At 35.6% G+C, this 26,284-nt stretch overlaps 1 protein-coding gene across 2 annotated transcripts in view; it reads left to right on the top strand.

The window, feature by feature from the left end:
* Positions 1 to 21,222, top strand: part of ccny (cyclin Y) — a 169,993-nt gene extending 148,771 nt beyond the window's left edge. For both annotated transcript variants that reach the window (XM_039753557.1, XM_039753556.1), the window contains 5 exons: positions 599 to 656; positions 760 to 879; positions 2,196 to 2,362; positions 9,590 to 9,752; positions 18,437 to 21,222. In XM_039753557.1, the coding sequence (XP_039609491.1) occupies positions 599 to 656; positions 760 to 879; positions 2,196 to 2,362; positions 9,590 to 9,752; positions 18,437 to 18,553 (625 nt within the window). In that variant the 3' untranslated portion in view covers positions 18,554 to 21,222. The remainder of the gene's footprint in view (positions 1 to 598; positions 657 to 759; positions 880 to 2,195; positions 2,363 to 9,589; positions 9,753 to 18,436) is intronic.
* Positions 21,223 to 26,284: the final 5,062 nt, after the last annotated feature.

Raw genomic sequence — 26,284 nt, 5'->3', positions numbered from 1 at the left:
AATTGTTTTTTGGAGTCTCACAGAGACGGAAATGAGCAAAATCAAATTTCAATGTCATCATCTTTCCTTTGGAATATAGTAGTAAATGTTTTTTTAAGTTCATCAGGACAAATACAGAAAGACAATTTAATTTTAAGAGAGCAATGAGAATAAATGTACTACTACTAGTGTCCACAAGGTGGAGTGCACTATTCAATTTTCATTTATAGCATTTTTATTTCATTTTTTAAATACCATGGAGTGTAACCGTGTTACCTTTTTAGAATTACATATATACAGTATGTAGATTTTGTTATCTGTCTTGCAAATGTCCTATTAAGCTGCTGCTAGTTTTGGTGAATTTTAGATTCAGCCTAAATGTGTACTATTTCAGTTAAAAAGCTGTTCTGATTAGTTTACAATTTTTAAACCATGACTCTCTTCTACATAAAATGTATTCCTGAAAAATTAGATGCATTTGCTACTATTTGCCAGCATATGTTTGATTGGCAATTTGTGTTGTGCATTCTTATAACACTGCATCCAACCATTTTTTGTTCATAAGTGCTTTCTTTATGGTTATATTTTTATGCCCACTTTATTTTTCCCTTTCTTCTAGGGATGCCGACGGAAGAATGTTGTTAGACATTTTTGATGAGAAACTTCATCCTCTATCGGTAGTTTTTATTCTCATTTGTGTTGAATTATTATATTTGTGTTTAAGGTGATTTGAAGTTAGAACTATTTTTTATTTTGGTATTTATTTTTCTTCCTTTCCAGAAATCAGAAGTGCCCTCAGACTATGATAAACACGATCCTGAACAGAAGCAGATCTATCGATTTGTCCGAACACTCTTTAGTGCTGCTCAGTTGACTGCAGAATGTGCCATTGTTACATTGGTGAGTATATGAAAAGATGCTGATTTTTAAATTTGTGATTTTTGGAATGAAAGATTAGTCCTACTCTTTAAGCAAGACTTAAAGAAATGTCAAGCCAGTTGACACTGCTAATATAGTTCAATTATAAATTGATATGTAAGGCAATAATAAATACATTGAAAAGAGCTGATGCATGTTTTCAGTGTGTTTGTAGCATTCCAATATATGCCTAATCATTTATATTAAAAATGATCCTAACTCAGATGTGGTGAAATAAAGTTTTACTTTCATCAATGAAAACAATTTATAGCAAGGAAAAGGAGAAGTATGTTTTTTTTAAATAATAAATAGCAAAAACAGGAAAGAAATATAAGTGCTGCACCAAAATTGGTGCTGTCTTATAACCAAATGAAATCTTTTTTTCACTTGCTTTTTGAGTATCCTTAAAGACTAATCCTATGCTGTATCCATTTGGAAGCAGGCTTTAGTGAAATCATAAGTTCTTTTTTGGGAAAGCTAACTACTTCAGTCCTTTTGGTTGTATGTCAAAGTTGCATGCTTTAGATCCATCATGAATGTGATTTTTTAAGATAACCCAGTAATAACTCTATATATAAAATTACAAAATGCCCATCATCCGTCTGTGGTTGGGCATAATGTTCTCCATCGTTCACAAGATGGCTGGAATGTCTGATGAACAAGGGCAAGACAATGCACAAAGACAGAGAGATGTAAGGGTTAGCATATTTGGTGAACACAGGTTCCCAAATGCAGAACGTGATTGAAACAGATGGACTTTCCATTGTGCCCAGTTGTACAAAACAGGCATTTCGCTCTGTTAGTATATTGATAATTGCTTACTTTAATTGAAATATTACTGAGAAAATGCAGCATTTACATTCAGCATTTAACATTTCTTTCTACTGTATATGACTATATTTAAATTATATATTCACGGAAAGATATTTTTCGTTTGTTCATTTATTTTTAACCAATCTTAATAACCTAGAACTGTACAAACAATATGCCCAATGTACAGTACATTTTATGCATAGAGCCTCTTAAGAAATACGGTGTCTATGCATGCATCTATTAAAACTGGCTAGGATGGACAGGGCGTGATTGGGGAAATTATTATACAATCTTAATGGCTGTGTACAAAAAAAGTACCCTTTAGCAAACCAAGTTATAAACAGTAATTAACTTACATGTTAAAAATTATTTTAGTAACTTTTCTCTTTTTGCACTACACAGGTCATTTCTTTTTTGGTGAAAAGGGATTTTTGTTTAATTTTCAGTTCTTTTTTGTTGTTAATAATTGCTTTATTTCTTCACAGGTGTATCTTGAAAGGCTACTAACTTATGCAGAGATAGACATCTGCCCAGCAAACTGGAAGCGAATAGTTTTAGGTGCAATCTTACTGGCATCTAAAGTATGGGATGACCAGGCAGTGTGGAATGTGGACTATTGCCAGATCCTCAAAGATATAACAGTAGAAGATATGTGAGTCAGTTACAAATTACTTTTTGCTCTTTTTCTGATTAAATTCAATATACTTAAAAAAAGATAGTACCATAATAAATAAATAATAGTATGGTGATATAATGGAGATGTCCTTAATTTGCCATGTTTATAAAGTATCTGTGTAGATTTTCAATAGTCTACATCAAACTATTTCTCCACTCATCTAAATGGTTTCTTGACTACATCTAAGTGGTAGGGAAAGTTCTTCAGCATTTAAAGAACTGATTACCCATAAGGTTTTGAATGCTAGGGTATTTCCCTACTATTCAGTTGAACTGAAAAACCCGCTCAGATGAGTGGAGGAACATCTTCAGGTATACTGTATAAAGCAGGTTAGATTGTTTTTGAAATAATACTAATAGATAACTTTGTATGTGGCTGCTAAACTGTTAGAAATTACATGAATTCTTGTATAGAGAGAAGAAAGGATAAGTAACAGAAAGGCAGACATTATGATCTAGAGGTTAAGAGTTTGCCCCATAAACTAGAATACTGCCATTTTCAGTCCTGTGTAATGCCTCACTGTATGACCTAAAAAGAGTGCTTAATTTTCCTGTGGCTCAATTTTACAACTAAGGAAATTATTTTATTATGTACTTATATATCACTTTTTATAGAAGAAAGGAATAAAAAAATATTGTAGATGTTCATGATTCTTTCAGGGTTCCCATGCGTCCTGGAAAACCTGAAAATTTTGAGGGTTATTTTCAAATCATTGAAATGACCTGGAAACTGATGAAAATGGCCAAATGTCCTGGAAATAATCTTTCTTGTCCTGGAATTTTATTTTTGTTTTCGCTTTTTAATTTTTCTGTTTGAAACAGCTTGCTGTTCGTAAATCTAGATATGATGACAGCTGAGCTAGGTCGTGGCCTCTGCTGCGCAATGTCTCCACCTACTGAGACATGTATAGGCAATTATATTTGAGTTTTGACCCTCGTTGCTCTAGCTTGTCAGTAGCTGACAGGAGAACAACAGAACATCAGTTCATCACTTGAAATTTCTGCTGAGTGCATGACTGTAAGTATGACCACAGTGCATATGGTGCAACTGACAGTTTTGTTACTTCATACTGTCTGATGTGGACCCAGGTTGCATATTAAACATGTCAAGTAAATTGGCAATGCTAATTTCTGTAGGGCTTAGGCTACTTGAAGCCTACATCTAAATACCTGTTCTTGTGTGTTTGTGTAGGTTCTTGTGATATCCTTGCAGCCGAGCAATCGCCACACAATAAATATTACTTGGCTTGTGCCTTTTATTTGCACTACTGAACACGCTTAACAGCTCCTGGCTCAATTTCTTATTCTAGCTTGCTTCCATTATTCCACAGAATGTTAGCTCCCTCTAGAGGAATTATTTGGGTATGCTTTCAGATTAAGTTTACCACAGTTAGCCTATAGAAAATCTGTACTGGATCAGTATTCCTATTTAGCCTACATTTTTGTACATTACTGTATTTAATGTTTTTGACACTAATAGGCAGTGTTGCATGAAAAATAGTAGCCTATAATGGTTAATTTAGAGAATGTATTTCTAATTACTGAAGTGAGGGAAAGCAGAATCATGTCAAGGAGGTGTACGTTTGAGGAGGAATGGAAGATAAATCCTGAGTTCAGGGACTGGATAGGACATGTGACAGATAATGTACATCGGGCATACTGCAAGATATGCAAGAAAGCTTTTGATGTAGGCAACATGGGCATTTCTGCTGTTAAAAGCCATGCCAAAGGACAGGGACACAAGAGGGTCATGTCAAGTCAAGGCACAGGACCACGCATGACTGATTTCATCAATCAATCTCCCACCCCCCAAAATTCTGAAGCTAGCAGACAGGCAGCAGAATCGGAGAGTCAAGGAAGCAGCGAGGTCCAACCATCAACTTCTGCAACTCCACCTCAAGCTACACCCACAATCGGAGCTCATTTTTCAAGTGAAGCTGTTTTAGAAGCAGAGATCCGCTGGGTGATTAAAGTGGCCCTTTCCAAATATTCTTTCAATTCCTGTTCAGATATAGGTTCATTGTTTCATCTGATGTTTCCAGATAGTGAAATTGCCCAAAAATTCTCATATGGTGCAACAAAAGCAGCATATCTGATGTGTTTTGGCCTTGCACCATATTTCAGAGACAAGCTAGTGAAAGACATTAGACAGTCCAACTGCTATGCCATTTCATTTGATGAATGCCTCAACAAAATAACACCGACCGAGCAGATGGATGTGCTTGTGCGGTACTGGAGTGATAATGAAGAAAAGGTAGGTGTTCATTATCTGGACTCCCAGTTTCTAGGGCACACACAATCAGAGAAGCTTGTTGAGAGCATTAAAGTTTCCCTCTCTCCACTTGATCCAGACAAGCTCCTGCAAATCTCGATGGATGGACCAAGTGTCAATAAAAAATTTTTGAGATTATTTGAAGAAGATAGGTCCAAGGAGGCCCCAGATATTAGAAGCTTGATAAACCTAGGAACTTGTGGTCTTCATACAGTTCATGGAAGCTTCCAACAAGGCGAGAAGGAAAGTGGATGGAAGATAGGTGACAAACTAAGAGCCCTTTGGCAGCTTTTTCATGACACACCAGCCATACGGGATGACTTTATTGAAATTACCAAAACATCAACATTCCCTCTAAACTTCTGTGCTCACAGGTGGGTGGAGGACTTGCCAGTTGCAGAGAGTGCACTTAAGATGTGGCCACATGTTGAAATATCTGTTGACAATTACAAGAAACTGCCAAAGAGTAAAATGCCAATGTCAACATCATACACTGTGGTCAGAGAGGCTGTTGGTGACTCCCTTTTTGAGGCAAAATTACAGTTTTTTGCCTATGTGGCAAGGCAGCTGAAACCTTTTCTTGAGACTTTCCAGACTGATGCCCCCATGATGCCATTTTTGGCAAAAGACCTTCAGGCCCTTCTGAAGAGTTTGATTTCATGCTTTATGAAGAGGGAGGTACTGGATAACATCAAAACACCTTTCCAAATACTTAAAATTGATGTACTGGACAAAACAGTCCATTTGCCACTGAAAGAGGTGGATCTTGGCTTTGCCACCAAACAAGCTCTTGAGAAAGCCTCAGAGAAGCTGCTTGAAAAACCGCTGCGGGTCAACAATTCCGGAGAGAATGTGTAGTCTTCCTCTCCGCAACAGAAAAGAAACTGCTGGACAAATGCCCTTTGAATTATGCAGCAGTAAGTCACATGGCATGCCTAGATCCAGTAACTATGATTGGCGATGAAAGGCGTGCCATCTCCATGTTTGAGAAGCTCTTACATCTGCTTCTTAACCCCAAATGGCATACAGCAGAGGACTGTGACCAAATCCTGAGTGAGTACAAGATGTTCCTCACTTAAATGGTGCAGCACCATAAGGAGGAATTTCAAGGGTATAGAAGTAGCTCCTGTCAGCTGGACACATTCATGGGAAGATTTGCTGGTGACAAAGCAGAGTACGCAATTCTGAGGAAATCAATGAAAGACCTGTTCACATTGTCACATGGGCAAGCAGCAGTTTAAAGAGGGTACTCTGTGAATAAGGACATGCTGGTTACAAATCTGAAAGGAAGGACTCTGATGTCTCTTTGCCTAATCCAAGATTCTTTGACTGGTGGCTCATTTGATGAAGTATTGCCAAAGCCCCTCTTGCAGCATTGCTGAAATGCCAGGATGCGATTTGTCCAATACCTTGTTGATGAAAAAAGAAGAAAAAGGAAACTGAAAATGACAAGCAAAGAGAAGAGCTCCGCTCTGAAATCACAAAAGTGGCAACAAAGAGACAGAAAGTAATCACTAGCATTGAGGCAGTGCAAGAAGAAGCAGATGCAATGGCAGAGAAGGCCGAGAGAAAACAGGACTTTACACTGCTCACAAAATCTAATGCCTATCGTAAAAGTGTTGCTGAAAAAAAGAAAGAGGTCATCGGTCTGGATGCAGTTTTATCAGACCTCAAGGAGCAACACCAGCATTGTTTCTAAACCTAGGCCTACACCAGATGCCTTTTTCATAGGTTACACTACAGTGACTTATAGATTGTTTTTTTCCAATATACTGGAGTTCAGGCTCTTATCCTTTGTTCCTAGTATTCTTTCTAGTTTAACCAAGTTTTCAACTCAGGAATTGATGGCAAGGCTATCATGATTTAAAATGGATGTATTTTGCTTCTTTTCCCACAAAGATAAGTTCTTTATTATAATCTTTGTCGTTGACTTATGCAAATTCTACAGCTGCTGTATTCCCAGTAAAGCTACCAGTTGAAAGTTAACTCTGACTTTGTTTTGTCGCGTGCCAATTGTTGCATTAGTGTTATAGGCATCATACACATGATATAGGCAATAAGTTGGCTTTATGCAGTTTTGTTTAATACAAACATTGTACATAAATTTATTTGATACAAACAATGACATAATATGTAATATGCAAGTAACTTTTACTGAAATTAGGCCACTGTGGTAGCCTATTTCATGGTGTGATCAACAGCTCTATACTGAACATTATGGAATTGCTCAGTATATGTCAGTGTTTGGATAGTTTTCCACAATCCAAGAGGCATTTATTTCTTTAAAAGAGTTTTGCAGTTTAAAACAGTGTGTAACAAAAAGAGGTCAAACAACTCCATTATACATCAGTGCATTAATTGGTGTTACCTTTATGTAATTTAGTATATCGGTGACACTAAGTCCCTGCATAATCAAAGAGAAATTAAAATGGCGTTAAGCCTGCGACTAAAGTGTATGACTGTATGATCAGATCCTGTCATGAATGTCCGGAAAAAGCTCCTGGAAATGTCCTGGAAAATAATTCCTTAAAAAGAGTGGGAACCTCTTTGCTGGTGACATATAAAATGACAACTTCTTATAAATAGCATTTTTTAATTCAGGATTGACCGTTGTTGGCTTTGATGTAGTTTCAGTGTGAAGTTCATTTTCAGTTGCATGAATGCTTTATCACATTATGTTACCTGATGTTCCTATAAAAATGACAGTTGCCATTGAGAAGAATGTGGAAGAAATGGATATACTCTTATACTTTTATTCCTCTTCACCTCCCTAGTCTGCTAACAACTGATCATCAGACTTCAATCATATTATTCTCTCAGCAACTAGTCCTCATTTCTTGCCTCACAGCCTTATACTGATAGTGTGAATTTTATTTTTAAACTTTTTAAAATTACACTGTAAAGTTATTTCATTTCTTGAACCGCCACAACACTGTAGTCCAGTGGTTTTTAAGTTCAATCTTGGCAGCCCCCTCTGTTTACATGTTTTCATCCTAAACGATTTTTTCTTTAATTTAATTCCTTCAATTTATAAAAATATTTTAAAGTCTCCCCAGAGTTCGCTGGAGAAAGGATCTGTCACTTCATATTTCAGAAAAGTAGTGGAAGGCAGCCATGCATAGAATACACTTGAGCTCCACATGTGCAGCACACTCAATCTTTCAACTTAAAATCTTTTATCAAGCGCATTTATCTTGATTAAAATTATCCAAAGTGTTTCCAGGGCAAGATTCAACCTGCAAATGTTGCAGTCTAGCTCAGGCCTCACTGTGCCACATGTTCTGGGTGTGCACCTTATTAACAACATTTTGGATAAAAATCTTTGCATGCTTATCAGACATCCTTGGTGTCACAATCACTCCAAACCCATTAACAGCTGTGTTTGGTGTACTCCTAGGTAGCTTAAAGTGAAGGACAAACAAAACTATAATTCCTTTACTACACTACTAGCACATATACTTATCTTGCTCAACTGAAAGAATCCCACCCCATAAGTAACTGATGTTCTATAGTACTTGAAATTGAAAAAATCTAATTCTCACTTAGAGGATTTGTTCAAAACTTTTTAAAAATATGGCAGGATCTAATCAATAACATATTAGAATAAGCTTCCATTTTGGGGAAAAGAATACCCCTCGTTTCTTATTCCTTTTTTTAGAGTAGCATTTGTTATAGGCTGTTTTCTCTTTCTCTTAGGTGGGAGTTATATTTTGCTTTGCCTCATTAAGTTTGACTTGACTGTATAGAACGTTACTTGCTTCTACATATAATCAGTGCAACATAAAGAAAACCACCGCTCCAGCCTGTTGCATTAGAACAAAACACAACTGCAGTCTTCATAATCATTTTACATGAGTAGCTGCCCTGTGGTAAACCTCATGCCCATTAGTTATTTTACACTAATGTCTTTTAAGGTATTTCAGTTTTGATTTGATTTTTGAGTTATCTTCACTTATGAAAGTGTATTAAATTGTTTTGTGTAGGAAACTGTTTGAGCAATCTTTTTAGCGTTCATAATACCAGCTTACAATTCAGAGAAGGGAGATTATCATTTAATACATCTTGTCTCAAATATATTCTTAAAGGGTAATGTAAAGTTTGACTTCTTAATTCAAACCTTTTTTTTAACAATGTATGCCTAAACATAATTAAGATTTTGTACATTGAGGTTAAGGACTATTTCAATTTACTTGCAAGTTGATACACAAAGATCTGTTTGATCATCCTACACGTTAACAGAGACCTGTAATGTAGACCCATGCATTGTTGAAGAAATACATGCTCATTAACTCATATTGTCCTGAAAGAAAAGTATTGTTGGGATGAGGTTAAAATTGTCACTGTTGAAATCTTAAGTTGCATGTTAAGAGATTGGAATGCACTTCACTATGTGGAAGTGATTATAATATTTAAAGAACCTGTGAAAGAAGTTTACAGTATGTAAAGCATGTTCTTCTATTGTATAACAATGCCAGATATCGTAAGAAATTATTAACCTATACATAAGGCTGCCATAACCATCTTTATCTTGCAAAATTTTCCCTGTAGCCAGCACTTTTGAAGAGCTTCCTCTTAGGGTAATATTATTGTCCCACAGCCCAAAATTTATAGTATTTTTTCATTTAACTAATTGCTGTTTACAATTTCCAGTGAAATTATGTATATACTGTATAATACTATACTGTATAATTCTAAATATGATTGTTTACACTGCTGCTGTATGCACCAATCTTGCAGTGTTAACAAAGATAGTTTTTTCATTATCTTTCAGTATCATATGTAGAATTATTCTACATGATATATACTCTATATACCATATCTCAATAGTGACATTGTTTAAAGAATAAAATTGCATCGTCTGCACGCTTATTTATACGATTTTCATGTATCTGGAATTTATTGCTTCATTTGCCTTATTTACATTTATTACAGGAATGAACTTGAACGTCAATTTCTTGAGATGTTGCAATTCAACATTAATGTCCCGTCTAGTGTTTATGCAAAGTATTACTTTGATCTTCGATCCTTGGCAGAAGCTAACAATCTAAGCTTACCCTTGGAGCCCCTCAGTAGAGATAAGGCACAGAAACTTGAGGTGAGATCCTGGTGGTTTTTCTGTATTTCTTTTGTTTATTTACCCATCTTTATGGTAAAATTTATTTCTATAATTTTATTTATGATTTTCTCACGGCATGAGAATTGATCGCTTATTTAAAAATAATGTGATGGTAATGTGGAGTGTTCTCTTTTAAACAGTTTCAATTCTACCTTACTTTTTTCCTATTAATTTAATAACCGCTGTGGCGGACGGCTGGGGGTGGTACCCAGCCGGGGATGCCCAGGAGGACCGGAGGAGAACTTGCGCCTCCTCCAGACCACGAGGGGGCGACCGCCCTGGTTGCACTGGGTACCACAGGTGCAGAGCTTGGAAGCTCAACCCTGTAGGGGCCCGTGGTCACCGCCAGGGGGCACCCCGGTGCCTGAAGAGCCCTGGACCTCGGCAGTTCCGCCACACAGGGAAGTGTCAGGAAGCAGCTGGAGCCCATCCGAGCTGGTATAAAAGGGGCCGCCTCCCTTCATTCGATGACTGGAGTCGGGTGGAAGTGGACGGGAGTCTGGAGAGAGAGGAGTGGAGGTGGCCAGAAGGCAGGCACTGGACTGTGGGGCCTGGACTTTGGGGGATTGGTGCTGGAGGCACTGGGTTGTGCACTTGACTAAACTGTAAATAATTGTACATAATAAATGTGTGTGTTGGGTGACAAAACGATGTCCATCTGTCTGTGTCCGGGCCACGTTCCACACCGCATATTCAGTGTAATGAAAATAGGTTGTTTAATTACATTTTTGACAATCTCTCTCTCTCTCTCTCTCTCTCTCTCTCACAATCAATAGCCTTGTTGAGGGATTCTTTGGCAAAAAGCCAGGACACTTAATCTTTAGCAACAACAGTCTTGGGCACATATGCAAATTGTTCACAGGTCTGGTAAAAGATGTATTCTCTTCACTTTAAGCATTCTTCCTTATAACACATTAGGTCAGCTGAATACACAACTAAGCCAATTGAAATTTCTGCCCTACTGCATGTAACATTGTCATCAGACATGTGTTATAGAGCTTTGTCCACTTAATATAGAGCCCTGTTTAAGAAGTAAAAGAAGGCATGAAGTTATCCATTTTTTTTGGCAAGGAAATTACTCATGTCATTTTCATTACCTGATGAATTAATTATAAATTATTGACACTAGGGGGCAGTGTTGCTCCACAAACCCAACCCAAAAGACACAGGGCACAATTTAAAAATGCCAAGAACTTATTTATTTTTAGAAAATCTCTTCAGCAAGTGTTTCCCACAACCACAGCCACAAGTAAACAACAGGCTCAGCACACAAACTATTCTTCTCTCTCTGTTTCTTTCTCCTCTGCTCCTCTCAGCAATCTTTGTCCACCCTCCACCTAACTCTGGCTCATCCCTGCGAGGTTGGTCAAGTCCTCTTATATTGACCAACATGGAAGTGCATCTGCTCTTCCTCCCACGTGTTCTGTAAGCCACGATCCTGGCTAGGTGGAAATCTTGTGCTATATTGCTTCTCCACTTTCACAGCACCCCGTGGCAGCACTCACAGTACCCAACAGGGCTGATATGCTTTTCTTCCCCAACCATTTGAGCTAACCCATATGAATATTTTAGTAAAATATTTGTAAACAAATTAGTCATACAAAGGCAATTTCACAACATTTTTCTTTTCTTGATTTAGAAATCCTTTATTTAATACTGACATAATTGGCATTTGTTTTGATGCTATTATTTTAATCTTGAGATATGCACACTAATGCAATATTTAGCTATGGCATAATTTTGTTTTGACCAGCTGAAGACACACAGTTTATTATTGGATGGTTTGTGAATTCCTACCACATAGAGCTTTTAAGAGACTCATCTGTGTCCATGCATTTGCTGTTCCTTACATGAAAACTCCACACGCGCTGGTAGCAAGAACTAGCATTTTTAACTCTGTGCTAAAATTATTTCCAACTTTGTTTTGTTGTCTTAATCATATCTCAATGCAAAAAGACTTATTTCTTGAAACATTGAGCTTTGCTGACTCTTACTGATTATAAATAATACAGGGTGGTCCAGATCTAATTATGCAATTTTCGTTTTGCTATAACTTATAAAGTTTATTACATAGAGAATTCACAAAAAATTATTTTTGTTGCCGATAGATGGCAGCACCTGCCCTGCATTCCAAAATGGCTGGGAGAGTTGTCAGTCGAACAGCAGTTCTTTTGTCTTGTATTGTTTTCCTGCATTGCATTAAAAGTTGCATAATAAGATCTGGGTAGATAACATTTAAGGCTTTTGTCAAGGTTGGACTAGTTCTTCATTGACCTTAATTATAAACTATTCAGGGAATATTATATTTGTATATGTAAAATAAATTCATATAGCTTCTCTTAAAAGGGAATTGTCTGGGGCAAAAAACAGAGTACCAAGATTGTGAAAAAATACTGGACCTTCAAGAAAATTATCTTCATGATGGGATGGATGAATGTCATTTTTTATTTCTGTGCTGACATAATAAGCTTAGATAAAAATTGGTGAAGTTTTGGGGCATTTGAAATATAGGTATGATAAAAATTGGTGATGTTTTGGGGCATTTTCTTAAATATAGGTATGTGAAGCCCTGGATGCAACAGAAGTGTATTTTTTATTCCTGACTTTGAAAACATAAGTAAATTATGAATGTGTCCATATATCACCTGGTCATCCATCCATCCATTCATTCATAATGTAATATATCTGATATACATTTTATTAATATAGCAAGCACAAACAAGATGGGAAGATTAAAGTAAACAGCAAAGAACTTGAAAAAAAAAAACCTTCTTGATTTGCCTGTGTTGTGCTGAGCATCGAGTGTAACATTCCTGCATGTACTTCATAATAACTGAAATACCCACCTGCTTTCATCATTCTTAGCTTAGATAATTATAGAAAGTGGTGACCTCCAACACTAATGTTTGCTCAGTTGACTGACTGCCACTTAAGAACTATGGAGTAGATCTTTCAACAGATTCTATCTTCTCTGGCAGAACAAAAAAAAATTATAGTCTTTTGCCAATTAAAGATATTATTTAGTCAGCATTATTTTATGCTACTTAAAAAAACGGACAGTAATGAAAACATGGTTTTATTTTCAATTTGTGTTTTATTAGAGTGCATCAGTTGGACACATCACTATAATAATTCGATAATAATCTGTTTAATCAAGGTTGAACTGATTGGGTTGAACCTCCTTTTTATTGGATGTGTGTAGTCTGTATGTTTTTTTTTTATTTATTACATATATTTAATGTTCTGTGCGCTGATGTATTTAAAGAAAAAGTAGGCTCAATCTTTCAAATTTATGGAAAAAAACTTAGAAGCAAAGAAAATGCCAAGTTAAAAGTATGAAGTTTGCATCTGCATGCATTGTATAATGATAAATAAAAATGCATGTATTTACAGAAGTAAAATCTGATTTTTTTTTTTATTTTTTGAAAAGTGCCTATTCATTTAGAATTAGTGGCACTTACTAAGTTCTAATGGGAATAGTACAATGAAATCCAACAGTATGTTATAATGTATTTAGATTTAATACATTTCCTTTTTTATAGAATAGATATACAGGTGCTGGTCATAAAATTAGAATATCATGACAAAGTTGATTTATTTCAGTAATTCCATTCAAAAAGTGAAACTTGTATATTAGATTCATTCATTACACACAGACTGATGTATTTCAAATGTTTATTTCTGTTAATTTTGATGATTATAACTAACAATTAATGAAAGTCCCAAATTCAGTATCTCGGAAAATTACAATATTGTGAAAAGGTTCAATATTGAAGACATCTGGTGCCACACTCTAATCAGCTAATTAACTCAAAACACCTGCAAAAGCCTTTAAATGGTCTCTCAGTCTAGTTCTGTAGGCTACACAATCATGGGAAAGACTGCTGACTTGACAGTTGTCCAAAAGACGTCCATTGACACCTTGCACAAGGAGGGCAAGACACAAAAGGTCTTTGCTAAAGGCTGACTATTCCCAGAGCTCTGTGTCCAAGCACATTAATAGAGAGGCGAAGGGACGGACAAGATGTGGTAGAAAAAAGTGTACAAACAATAGGGATAACCGCACCTTGGAGAGGATTGTGAAACAAAACCCATTCAAAACTGTGGGGGAGATTCACAAAGAGTGGACTGCAGCTGGAGTCAGTGCTTCAAGAACCACCACGCACAGTCGTATGCAAGACATGGGTTTCAGCTGTCGCATTCCTTGTGTCTAGCCACTCTTGAACAAGAGACAGTGTCAGAAGCGTCTCGCCTAAAGACAAAAAGCACTGGACTGCTGCTGAGTGGTCCAAAGTTATGTTCTATGATGAAAGTAAATTTTGCATTTCCTTTGGAAATCAAGGTCCCAGAGTCTGGAGGAAGAGAGGAGAGGCACAGAATCCACATTGCTTGAGGTCCAGTGTAAAGTTTCCACAGTCAGTGATGGTTTGGGGTGCCATGTCATCTGTTGGTGTTGGTCCATTGTGTTTGCTGAGGTCCAAGGTCAACACAGCCATCTACCAGGAAGTTTTAGAGCACTTCATGCTTCCTGCTGCTGACGAACTTTATGGAGATTCAGATTTCATTTTCCAACAGGACCTGGCACCTGCACAAAGTGCCAAAGGTACCAGTACCTGCTTTAAGGACCATGGTATCCCTGTTCTTGATTGGCCAGCAAACTCGCCTGACCTTAACTCCATAGAAAATCTATGGAGTATTGTGAAGAGGAAGATGCAATACACCAGACCCAACAATTCAGAAGAGCTGAAGGCCACTATCAGAGCAACATGGGCTCTCATAACACCTGAGCAGTGCCACAGACTGATCGAGTCCATGCCACGCCGCATTGCTGCAGTAATCCAGGCCAAAGGAGCCCCAACTAAATATTGAGTGCTGTACATGCTCATACTTTTCATGTTCATACCTTTCAGTTGGCCAACATTTCTAAAAATCCTTTTTTTGCATTGGTCTAATTGATATTCTAATTTTCCGAGATACTGAATTTGGGACTTTCATTAGTTGTCAGTTATAATCATCAAATTTAAAAGAAATAAACATTTGAAATACATCAGTCTGTGTGTAATGAATGAATCTAATATACAAGTTTCACTTTTTGAATGGAATTACTGAAATAAATCAACTTTGTCATGATATTCTAATTTTATGACCAGCACCTGTATAGTGTATATGTATTTTATTCAGTGAATATTCAGATCCCGGGGGTCAAGGGATCAAAGTCACATTGTGGGTCTGTTTTAAGTATTATGCACATTTTTCTGTTTGTATGTAAAAGGGTAAGGGCCTTAGTTATGTCCCTTGTGCTTTGTGGGTGGTCCCACAAAGGACATGGCCACCTGCCAATCACTACTAGGATCTGCCCCTCCACCCTATTTAAGGGATGGCTTCCAATAGTTTCTGGCGGTTCATTGAATGCGCTTTGAGTGGAGAGTTCTTCTGAATATCTGTGTCTTTGCTGTTGCCTTTTGATATTTTGGATATCAAACCTGTGCTATGTTCCTCGACTTTGTCTATGGATTTTTGTATTGGGACTGTGTAGCTGATTTTTTTGAACCTGTGTTTAGTCTTGACTTTGATTTTTTTGGATACTGTATTAGGACTCTTTTCTGTGTTTACCCTTGCCTTTCAAGCAATTGTTTGCGCTATTCGGAGCTTTGTGCCCGCACTGGCTTTTGTGAAAATAAACTTTTTATTATTATCAAGATTTATCTTGGTACTTTGGGATTCTAGTCCAGGCATTTTGATGGTGTTTCCCCCTCTAGTGGGAAACTTTGGAAGTGTTTTTGCAGCTGTGCATTTTGAACTCAGCCACTTCATGACAATTGGCTGATGTAAAAAGGTAAATTTTCCTTCTTTTTTTTTTGCTTAGTGCTACCTTTTCACATAAATATCAACCTTTTATAGGGGATTTTGCATTTTGGTTATTTTCTTTTTGGTTATTCTGTTTTTAATTACATTTGTATACTGTTTATCCAACTCACTCATTACTGATTATTATATAGAGGGAGGTCAGTGGAATGGTGAGGATGCAAGGAGTAGAGTTGACGAAGGTGGAGGAGTTTAAATACTTGGGATCAACAGTACAGAGTAATGGGGATTGTGGAAGAGAGGTGAAAAAGAGTGCTGGCAGGGTGGAATGGGTGGAGAAGAGTGTCAGGAGTACTTTGTGACAGATGGGTATCAGCAAGAGTAAAAGAGAAGGTCTACAAGACGGTAGTGAGACCAGCTATGTTATATAGGTTGGAGACGGTGGCACTGACCAGAAAGCAGGAGATAGAGCTGGAGGTGGCAGAGTTAAAGATGCTATGATTTGCACTGGGTGTGACGAGGATAATTAGGATTAGAAATGAGTACATTAGAGGGTCAGCTCAAGTTGGACGGTTGGGAGACAAAGTAAGAGAGGCAAGATTGCGTTGGTTTTGACATGTGCAGAGGAGAGATATTGAGTATATTGGGAGAAGGATGCTAAGGATAGAGCTGCCATGGAAGAGGAAAATACAAAGGCCTAAGAGTCGGTTTATGGATGTGGTTAGAGAAGACATGCAGGTGATGGATGTAACAGAACAAGATGCAGAGGACAGAAAGATATAGAAGAAAATGATCTGCTATGGTAACCCCTAACATGAACAGCTGAAAGAAGAAGAAGCATGATCTCTCATTGAACTGAATACCTCATCCAGATTAGGTTATTTAAACAAAGGGAACAAATACTAATTTAATTAATTTTCAGCATTTTATTGTTAATGTAATTCTGAAGACATCTAAATACTTGGTTTCATTTTGACATTTTACAGGTTACTTCCACATGAATAGAAAAATAAATCCTGTTTAAATGTGCTTTAAAGAAGAAGAAGCATGATCTCTCATTGAACTGAATACCTCATCCAGATTAGGTTATTTAAACAAAGGGAACAAATACTAATTTAAGTAATTTTCAGCGTTTTATTTTTAATGTAATTCTAAAGACATCTAAATGCTTGGTTTCATTTTGACATTTTACAGGTTACTTCCACATGAATAGAAAAATAAATCCTGTTTAAATGTGCTTTAATTTTATTTTTAAAACAGCAAAATGAGCATTAATCAGTGAAAGGCATTTTACCAGCTTTGTATTTGAATGAGCTACTTGATATTACAATTTATTACTAGTACAGCAAAGCTATTAGCAATTAGTATTTACCCAATCACATATCTTTTAGTTTTGAGATCAGGATTAACACATTTCAGGGACTTGAGAGATTTGCATCTGTGCTGTTCAGGATTATATTATTGAGCTGTCTTCCGATGACTGACCTGTAAAGCATTTTGCAGCCAGGTGGCATGTGGTCAGAATGAAAATAGGCACTTAAACATCAGAGGTTATTGTTCTCTCCAGTAAAACAATAGCTTCCTCTGAACAGGTGATGGAGAGTAGCTCCCTTAGTTAAAGAATGCCTTGATCCAGATAATGGAGATGTATTTATAGTAGTGCATCAGCATTACGTTGTATTAATGTAGTTACAGAAAAGCATAGGTTATGTTTAGATACATTGAAAAAGTGACTGTAATATTTATGCTTGAAATGTGTATCCACAAAAATGTGTATTTTTAATGATGAGCCTTTGCAGGAAACAAGAAATTGGCCTTAGAGTTTGGTTTGTTTAAGTACAATACTGGATGTACAGAATATTTATATGTTGTTTGTTTAGACTTTAACTTAGATTAGTTCTCTATAAACGTGAGCTTATTCAGTGCAGTGTTGATCTTTTTTCTTCTTTCAATTCATGTGCCATCCCTGTTTATTTATATATCTAGTGACTTTTCTGCCTGTCTGTCTCTCTATTACGCAGTGCTCTGTCTGTTTGTAGGACACTTGTTCATGTTAATTGCAGTCTCATTTGTTAAAAAATATTTTAAAAGGAGTATCCCACATGAAAATATAACAATCTCATTAACTGACAGTGCATACCAGTTTATAAATTTTATGTCCGTTTGAGGTTAAAAAGAAAAAACACTTTCTCCCCAATGGGGAATCAAACTCGGGTCTCTGAGACATGGTAAGCCACGGAAGCTGTTGTATCGTTCTTGAACCTTTAGTGAAAGTGTTTATTTGATGTTTGGACTTCATGCTTCACACATTCTATAGTTTATGCCTACATTTTGTAACATTTATTACTAAAATATGAAAAAGTTTCTGTTTTAACAATGTGTTTACACAGATTACTGAAACAATCTATTATCTCCACTCCAAAACTCCACTTCACTCCCAGATAATCAATCAAGGCATGAGCCTGGGAGAAGTTCATGTACGTTCTAAGTCGGTGGGGGGGATGGAATAGCCGGCTGCTTGCAGGAGAGGTGTGATGGGATTTAAGGTGGGCCAGATCTACGAGTTTTTTCATAGGCTCTGGTAATTCTAGTGTTAAACCCAGTACTAGCTGGGATTGGCTTTAGCCCCCCTTCCAAATAACCATTGGTTTTTATTAAGTGGGTTAGAAAATTACATGACATGAATATGTATTGGTGTGTGCCATGTATTGAATTAGATTTGAAGTTTATGCTGCTCTGACATAGGCTTCAGCATCATAATGATTCAGGAAATGCACTGTAGAGAAAAATGAAATATATATTTTTATATGGAAAACAAGACTTTTCATTTATATTCTTTTTTTCCCTTTCTGTTGCAGGCAATTTCTCGGCTATGTGATGATAAATATAAGGACTTGAGGAAATCTGCAAAAAAACGGTCTGCCAGTGCAGATAATCTGACTGTGGTTAGATGGTCTCCTGCCATTATACCATAACGGTTTTGAGAGTCGAAAGTGGCTTTCTTTAAGAGGAACTTTTTTTGTCATCCATCCAGTTTTTGCCTGGGGGAAACAGACACCTTTTCGAGCTAGATGCCTTTACAGTGCCTCCCATCTTGTGCAGCACAGTGGATTTTTTTAAAGAAAAGACTTAACTTGCATCTTTTGTAAAGAGAATTTCTGTTATAAACATTGATTTTTATTTTATGTTCCCTGGAACTGCTAAAAATTATCTTTTTACTGTACAACAAACAAAATTAAGGTAACAAAATGTAGGATGACCATAAAACAATGCAGCTGTGCCATTTCATTTCTTTCTGAACATATTTATGAAGTGTGTTCTATGAATGGTTGATGAATCACACTCGGAAGTGGTGCCAGACTGGAACATTATATGTTCTTCTGATTAATCATTTCTCTCTGACTTGTTGAACCATGCATATTGTTGTTATGCCACTGCATATTTTGCAGCTTTTTCCAAGCACAAGCATCACAAACAATATGTTCTACTGTTAACTATTTAATCTTCAGTTTTGGCATTTCTTTGGATAAGCTAAACAAATCTCACATGTTCACTTTCGAGTATAGTATTTTCTTTGGGACCAACATTTCTTTTGCTGCCTCCCATTTATAGACTGAAGAGAGACAGGTTTTTTTTTTTTAAGTACTTAATAGGTCCTTCGACACTATAGTAGAGCATACAGTAATACTAAATTGTAGAAAATGCCATTTTGTGGCCTAGTGATAGCAATTCCAGGTATCCATCTCATGGGTCAAAATTGGTATCTCTGAGTTTGAGACTTGGGGATGTACAATATGTCCTTTTCTGTGCATAGTGCAGAAGTGCCTTTACCAACTTGACACTGGAATAGCATTATTTTAGGAGGCTTGGTTTTGGGCAACAAATGTCTGAGAGCTTAGTTTGCCACTTGAATTTGGAATTCGGCCTATTAATGTTCTGCAATTTTGTATACTAAGTGATTTTTTAAATATTATTATGGGTGAAGGCATTCATTGGTCCCCTTTCCCCTACAGATCTGCCTTCTTTCAAAAGGTATTTCTAACTATTATGTAAAGATTGACTTGTATTAAATGCTGGTTGTTATTTGGGTCTACAGTAGAAGCACTATAGAAGCTTTTTTTTTTTTTTTTGAAAACCATTTTTCCTCTGAAGGCTAACCTAGGCAAATACTCATGTTGGGCGTTATTGAATAACTGAGTTTTCCTCTACAAAAGCTTGATTCTGTTGATAGCTTTTTAAAAATATCAGTCAGGAGCATAAAAAGCCATAATTTAACCTATTCAGGGGTGGTAGGGGCTTAGCAAACAGTAATGCTCCTAAATAACAAAAAACAATAAGATATACAAATATTACATATCTGTCTTTTTGCTTAAGAAGAAAATAAGCAACTGATACAATATGATTTATTATCCATCTGTTCTCTAACTGTTCGTTTAAGGTCACTGGGATTTTTTTATGATAATTCAATAACTGGTGTTATCAACAGCATTGAAATGTTAATTTTAAAATTATATTTACATAATAGAAGTATACATTTTAATTATGTTTATTAAATTCAGATAATGAGAGGTGATGTTCAAATGAACTTTAGTCACTTTAGAAATGCATGATGTAATTTTGCTGAGTTCAGACATCATTACTGAAGCACTTTCCTTTTCTTTAAATATTTGACAGTTTGCAGATTTCTAATCATGCTACAAATATTCAAAAAGCTAGGCCATTAAATTTGTACTTCTGACAGAAAATATTCTGATTGAAGAATGCAATGTACAGTAGGAATTTGAAATCAAACACATTTTAACTTACCATGGGGTGCAGCATATTATGTGTAGTGTTGCAAATCATTACAATCCATCTTTCATTTGCTATTTGATAAAGTTCATTGTTCTTCTACAAGTACAGTTTTGTTAATTAATTACAAGATACCAAGAAAGCCAGTGATTTTAAAAAATGAATATGCACATTCAGATGAGTTTATTATAATATACTCATATACCATTTAACCTTAAACATTCCAAAAAAAGCTCAGTAATTTTTTTTTAATGGCACAATTTAAAATGAAGTAATTAAGTAGTTTCAGCAAGTACTGTTTCGTTTTAAAGAATCATAAGATTTGGGCTCTTTCTTAATCCATAATATCATTTATTTACCTGAAATGGTCCATATAATCCATATATTTCCTAAAATATGATGAAAAAAGTATATAAGACTGTGTTATTATATGTCTTCCTCATTCAATTCATTGTTTATAATGTGTTTTAGAGGAAGAACATGCAACTTTAGTAAATATACAGACTCAAAAATGGTTTTGTTTAGAAACTATACACTTGCCGTATGCTTCAATCTTTTTGAACAAGCAAGGCTTAAACTATGAACAGCAAAAATTTTAAATAATCAAGGACCTTAAGTTTACTCATCAGTTGAAGGATGAATTGCCATAATTCTCTATTTTGTCCTATTCTGTTGTGACATTTAGTTCCAGTTATTTTTCTGCACAATTATGTCTAGAGTAGATCTTTTACCTTAGTCTTTATTACTAAAATTAGAATTGCAGCCAGTGGCACTGAGCCTAGGGATCTGCATTGGCAATCGGTAGGTTGCCAGTTTGAATCCTGTAAAATGCTCTGTTGGGCCCTTGAGCAAGGCCCTTAACCTGCAGCTGCTGAGCGCTTTGAGTAGTGAGAAAAGCAATATTGATGCAAAGAATTATTAAAAGAAATATTAATCTTGTTTAATTGGCCATCATATGTTTCCACAGTTTTGAATTTTCATTATTTTAACCAAGTCTTAGTTCACCATGAAAGAATCCTAGGATAATTTTTTTTAGATTTACTGGTAATATAGTAAATTATCAGTAAGAATATCAGATATAGATTGCATATAATAGAAAATGTGACTATTTTGACATTCATGCCAGTTAACTTTCTGGGTAACGCATGCTCTTCCTTCTCTCTCTTTGTCTCTCTGATTAGCAGCCATTTTACTGGTTCACCCAGGTTGGCTGGTTGTCCTGAATATCTTGAGGGTATTGGAGTATAAAGTTCTACTGCTTTGTAAATTACTTTTAACAGCCAAAGAAGAAAATTAATTTTTAAAACATTTACTTTTTATACATTTAAAAGTTAGGTTTCTTTTATTATAATTTAAATTCTGCATTGGAAGTCAATTTATGTATGCTATATCAGAGTTCCATATAATATGCACTATGTCATGGAACATATTTTGTCAAGTGCAATGTTTTCATAGTTAATCACTTCTATGCTGTTTGTATATGAGAATAATAACAGATATTTAAGAAAAATGTTAACAGTTTTGATTCTAGTAAATTTGGATGTATGTACATATAGTTTTCTTTGCAGTTTGTCATGTATTACTATGGTGTTCTTGTGAATAGATAGATTCTTTATGCCAGGAACACATGTAAAATAATTATAGACTCCAAAAATCTAAAGGTATTTATCCCACAATTTATAATGTTAAAAAAACAACTTTCTTCATTATAATTTTCTCATCCATTAATTTTTCATCCTTAGCATAATTTTTAGGAACCTCTGGAAAGAAAAATATGCAAGGACCATTGATTTATGTAGTGTTTATTTTGAAGCATATTTTAACACCTTCTTAAAAAGTAAACTTTAATAAAAAGGCACATTAGTAATTGAAGAAAAGGAGCTACTTAAAGGTGTTATCATTTTAATTAGGCGACACATTATTTGGTTAATTGTACAAGTCCTTCTATTTATTTCAGAAAGACATGGCAAAGGGTGGCTGTATTAATTTGAAAGGTTGTTAAATAGGTGTGTGTGTGTGTGTGCTTGCGTATGTGTGCGTGCCCAAACACCTGCAGGTTAGATAGAGTGGCAGCTCTAAATTAGTCTGGTGGGAGCAAATGTGTGCTAGGATAGATTGGCATCCCATTCTTATTTAGATCTTGATTTTCTCCCAGAACTCCTGGCAAAAGTGTAATTAACAGAGAGGAGCTTTTTTCCATTTATTTCCTAATATTTCTTTGTAAACCCTGCCTATTAATTCTTAAAAATAAATTAACTGCATACATAAACCTACTGTTTTCTTATATGTGCAGAGGTTGTCATTTGTATGTGGAAGCTAGTTTGCTGTTACCAGGAACACACTTTTCTATAACAAAGGAGATCAACCATAATGTGAAAATTAATATAATATTAAGCATGCTGTAAGAAATATAAATTTTGAAGTTTAACTTTTCTTACTGTCCCGGGCATGCATCTTGTAATGCTAAAAAACTGGTGAAGTGCATATATACTGACAACACAGAAAAATCGAGAAATTCACAATTTTTAATAAGCAATTGTGGGCCTTCAAAGTTGTAATAGGCAAGGCTAAAGGCTTAAGTGTGTATATTTGACAACTGCTGATATTTTAAATGAGATAATTATAAGCAGATTTTATCATTATTGTTCTTCTAATAGCTTCTGAAGACAAAATAATGGTTTCCAAATTAAGATTTTTAAGTTAATGTCTGCCAGTGGACATTCTGTGAAAGAAAAATGTTCCTGTAGAAGTTTAATGAAAATCTACAGCATAATATCTCTGTAGTCCTGGGATCAAGTCCATTCCCAAACACTGTGTGATACTGATATGCTTAGCCCATGTGCACATGAGTTATCTGCTACAACTCCTGCCTCCCCAAGCAGTACAGATTATGTCTGCTGGTAAGTGTGCCCTGTGATGGGTTGACATACTATACACAGTTGGCTGTTGCTGCAGTTGACGATCACCACCCATTACCCTCTTTTGGACAAAGGTTATAATATAGAGTTGTATTTTCCACTCACAAATGTTCTTCAGCTTTGTTAAAGGTTTGCAAAAGTCCTGAAGATATAACTCAAAATTGCTGTAGTTAGAGGTCAGATATTTACATACTTTTGCTTAAATTAAGTGGTCTACCATGAAATTAAAATTAAGTCAGTCTTAGTTTTTGTGAATATTGTGCTTATTTTGCCTATTTAAATTGTTCTGTTTAAAGGCAGTGTTCTTGGATTTGGCAGGCTACAAAAAGCTCACCTGAAATTATTTTAGCGTTGTTAGTTTTAGTTGATATCTTTCTTTTATTTTCATTTTACTTTATCAAACTATACTGTATTTATATGTGTGTGTTTTGCTCCATTTTTACGGTTTTCAGTTAATAGAATATGTCCTATTCATTAATAACTTTTGCAGATCTTTTCTTTGAAAGTATATGGTGGCGTACAACTTGTGACAGTGGACATTGAATATTTTTAGTTGTTGACCATTGCCAGAGTCAAAATAAAAGTGTATTTATGTTCATCTGAAACATACTTCAGAGGATTCATCAGCTTTGTACTATTTTAGTGTAGTAGTGAAAAGTCTCTAGACTTTCTATAAATGGATTTTTTTTCTATTGCATTCCTTGACATTGAATCCAGAATCAGCATTCTTAGACACATGCTTATAGTGTCAAGAGAATTTTTATAAGTCTTCCAATTGGTTGTTGTATCAAGAAAATTTGTGGCATGTTGCCCTCTTCTTTTTCCTTTTGTATGGTACATCAGGTGACTAAGCTTATGTATGTTTTTATCTCCAGTTTTTAAGTTCACCAAGTTAACCTGTGTTTTAAGAAAATCCTTCCACATGGATTTTAGCATTAAGGTCACTGTCTCAACTCATGTCATATTAGGCTTGTAGACTTGGAATTTTGCCGATCATCTGTATGTGAATTTTCTGATTAACCTGCCTATGACAAAAACATTCTAATTTTAAGTTAGACTGCACTCATCATATTTTGTTTTAAAAAAATGTTCAGCAGAAAACAAATTTCAGGCTTCAGAAAAGTATTAAAGGAAGACACTGAAGTAAGCAGTGCATCTGAAATAAAGAAACAGTCCAGTGAAGTGTTTCAGTTTTCTTTTGTGCACATTATATAAAAAGGATTTGCCATGGTCAAAAGACTAATAGACCTCGACATCTGAAAAAGACTTTGGTTTCAGCCATGGCCTTGCTGTAAATGGTTACTGAATGAAATCAAGTCTAGCTGAATATCTGTTGTTAAATGTCTGTGCCATAATTAAAATAGTATCTTTTAGGTCAGCCATTGTCTTTAGAAGTCTCAAATATGAGTTATCCGATATCCTGCAGTGCATTCCACATTTGTAGCTGACGCAAAAACTAGTCATACAAATTTGTTTCTCATAAATAGCATTGCCACAAGGCCATCTTGAACATGTCATGCTCTCTTGTGATGTGAAGCTACAGGTGTGTGGAGTAAATAACTTCAAACAATATGGTTGGAGGTTGCAGACAGGAATCTCTGGTCCTTTGCGCCAGTCCTTGAGATGCTGGAGATGTGCAGATTTTAGGGCATGCAGTTTCAGTGGTCTGCACACTGACTAGGGATGACCATGACCGTATCCTTCATGTACTTCTAAACAAAATGCAGTAAGTTGAGCTTTGAGGCTGAGTAAGAAACCAAAGTGTGATGTGGGTTTGGGTCTATTTTATTTTTAAAATGTTCTAAAAGACTGTGCTTTCATAGTAAGTGCAGACCAGCTAGACAAGGGGTGTAGCACATGGGTGAAAAGTTAACACCCAGGATAGTGGGGTTTTGATTAGTATAAATTTGAATAAAGCCAATGGCAATAACCTTTTCATACAGAAAAGTGCAGCTCTTTGTGGTGAATACATAGACAAATAAATTCAAAATAGAAACTTACATGCTCCTGTTCTGAGGCTTTTCATCCTAAACAGAGCTTTGTGCAGGACCAAATAGCAATTGAAAGTGAACCCTTAGGGAATTTGCTTGTCCTTCATATTTTTATAAAAAAACTTTTATTTTAGTGGATCGAAGTTGACCATGTATATGGATTAATGTTGATTATTCTTTTCTGATAATGAAATGAAATGAAATTTCAGCAACCATTTTTTAATTGTCATAAAGTTTAAGTCATTTGTGTTTGGATTTCACAGCCTGCACTGTTCAAACCATGTATACGAATAACAGAACAAACATCTTTAAAACAAGTGAAAAAAAGTTTTATTTTCAAAAAGACTGTTGCTGCGATTGTTAGAGATTAACCTGGTCATTTATTAGTACAAGTGTACTTTTGTGAAGTGTATCAGATTAAAGATTGTATATGCTATTTATTGTATGTATGTACATAGCGCCTGATGTTTATTCAGATTTAAAAGTGAATTCAGTCCTTCCAGTTTCACCTGATGCAGGACGGTTATTTGTGTTTTAGCCTTGTGCACTGGACTCTACCTCTCAATAGAGTGTTTTTACCTTTTTTTTGGTATTTTATTTTTTTGATTCTATGAATTAGTTGAACTTAAAACATTTTATGTCAGATTACTATTGGTTGTTTCTAGTGCTAAACAAAACAAACTGCTGTAAATGTGGATTCCATAGTTTAATTTAAAGCAATTTGTGTTATGCAGATGGTTTATGCTCCTCTTTTAAGGGAGTAAACACAACAGTACTTAGCCTTTATTCATGTTCTCAGTTTGCCAAATACACAGCAGTATATGTATTGGATATTATATTATTAGTTGACTGTATTTTGTTTTACAAAGTGATCCTTCCGCCATATCATTTGGACTAGAGACTGATTAGAAGCATGATGCCTCAGTTTTTAGTTTTTATTTTGACTAGTAAGTTCATTTCATGAAAAATGTTCAGAAATTTTAAAAATAACAACAATAAAAAAAAT

This window comes from Polypterus senegalus, chromosome 5 (genome assembly GCF_016835505.1).
Source record: "Polypterus senegalus isolate Bchr_013 chromosome 5, ASM1683550v1, whole genome shotgun sequence".
Taxonomy (NCBI): Eukaryota; Metazoa; Chordata; class Cladistia; order Polypteriformes; family Polypteridae; genus Polypterus; species Polypterus senegalus.
This window is presented reverse-complemented; position numbering and strand designations above follow the sequence as displayed.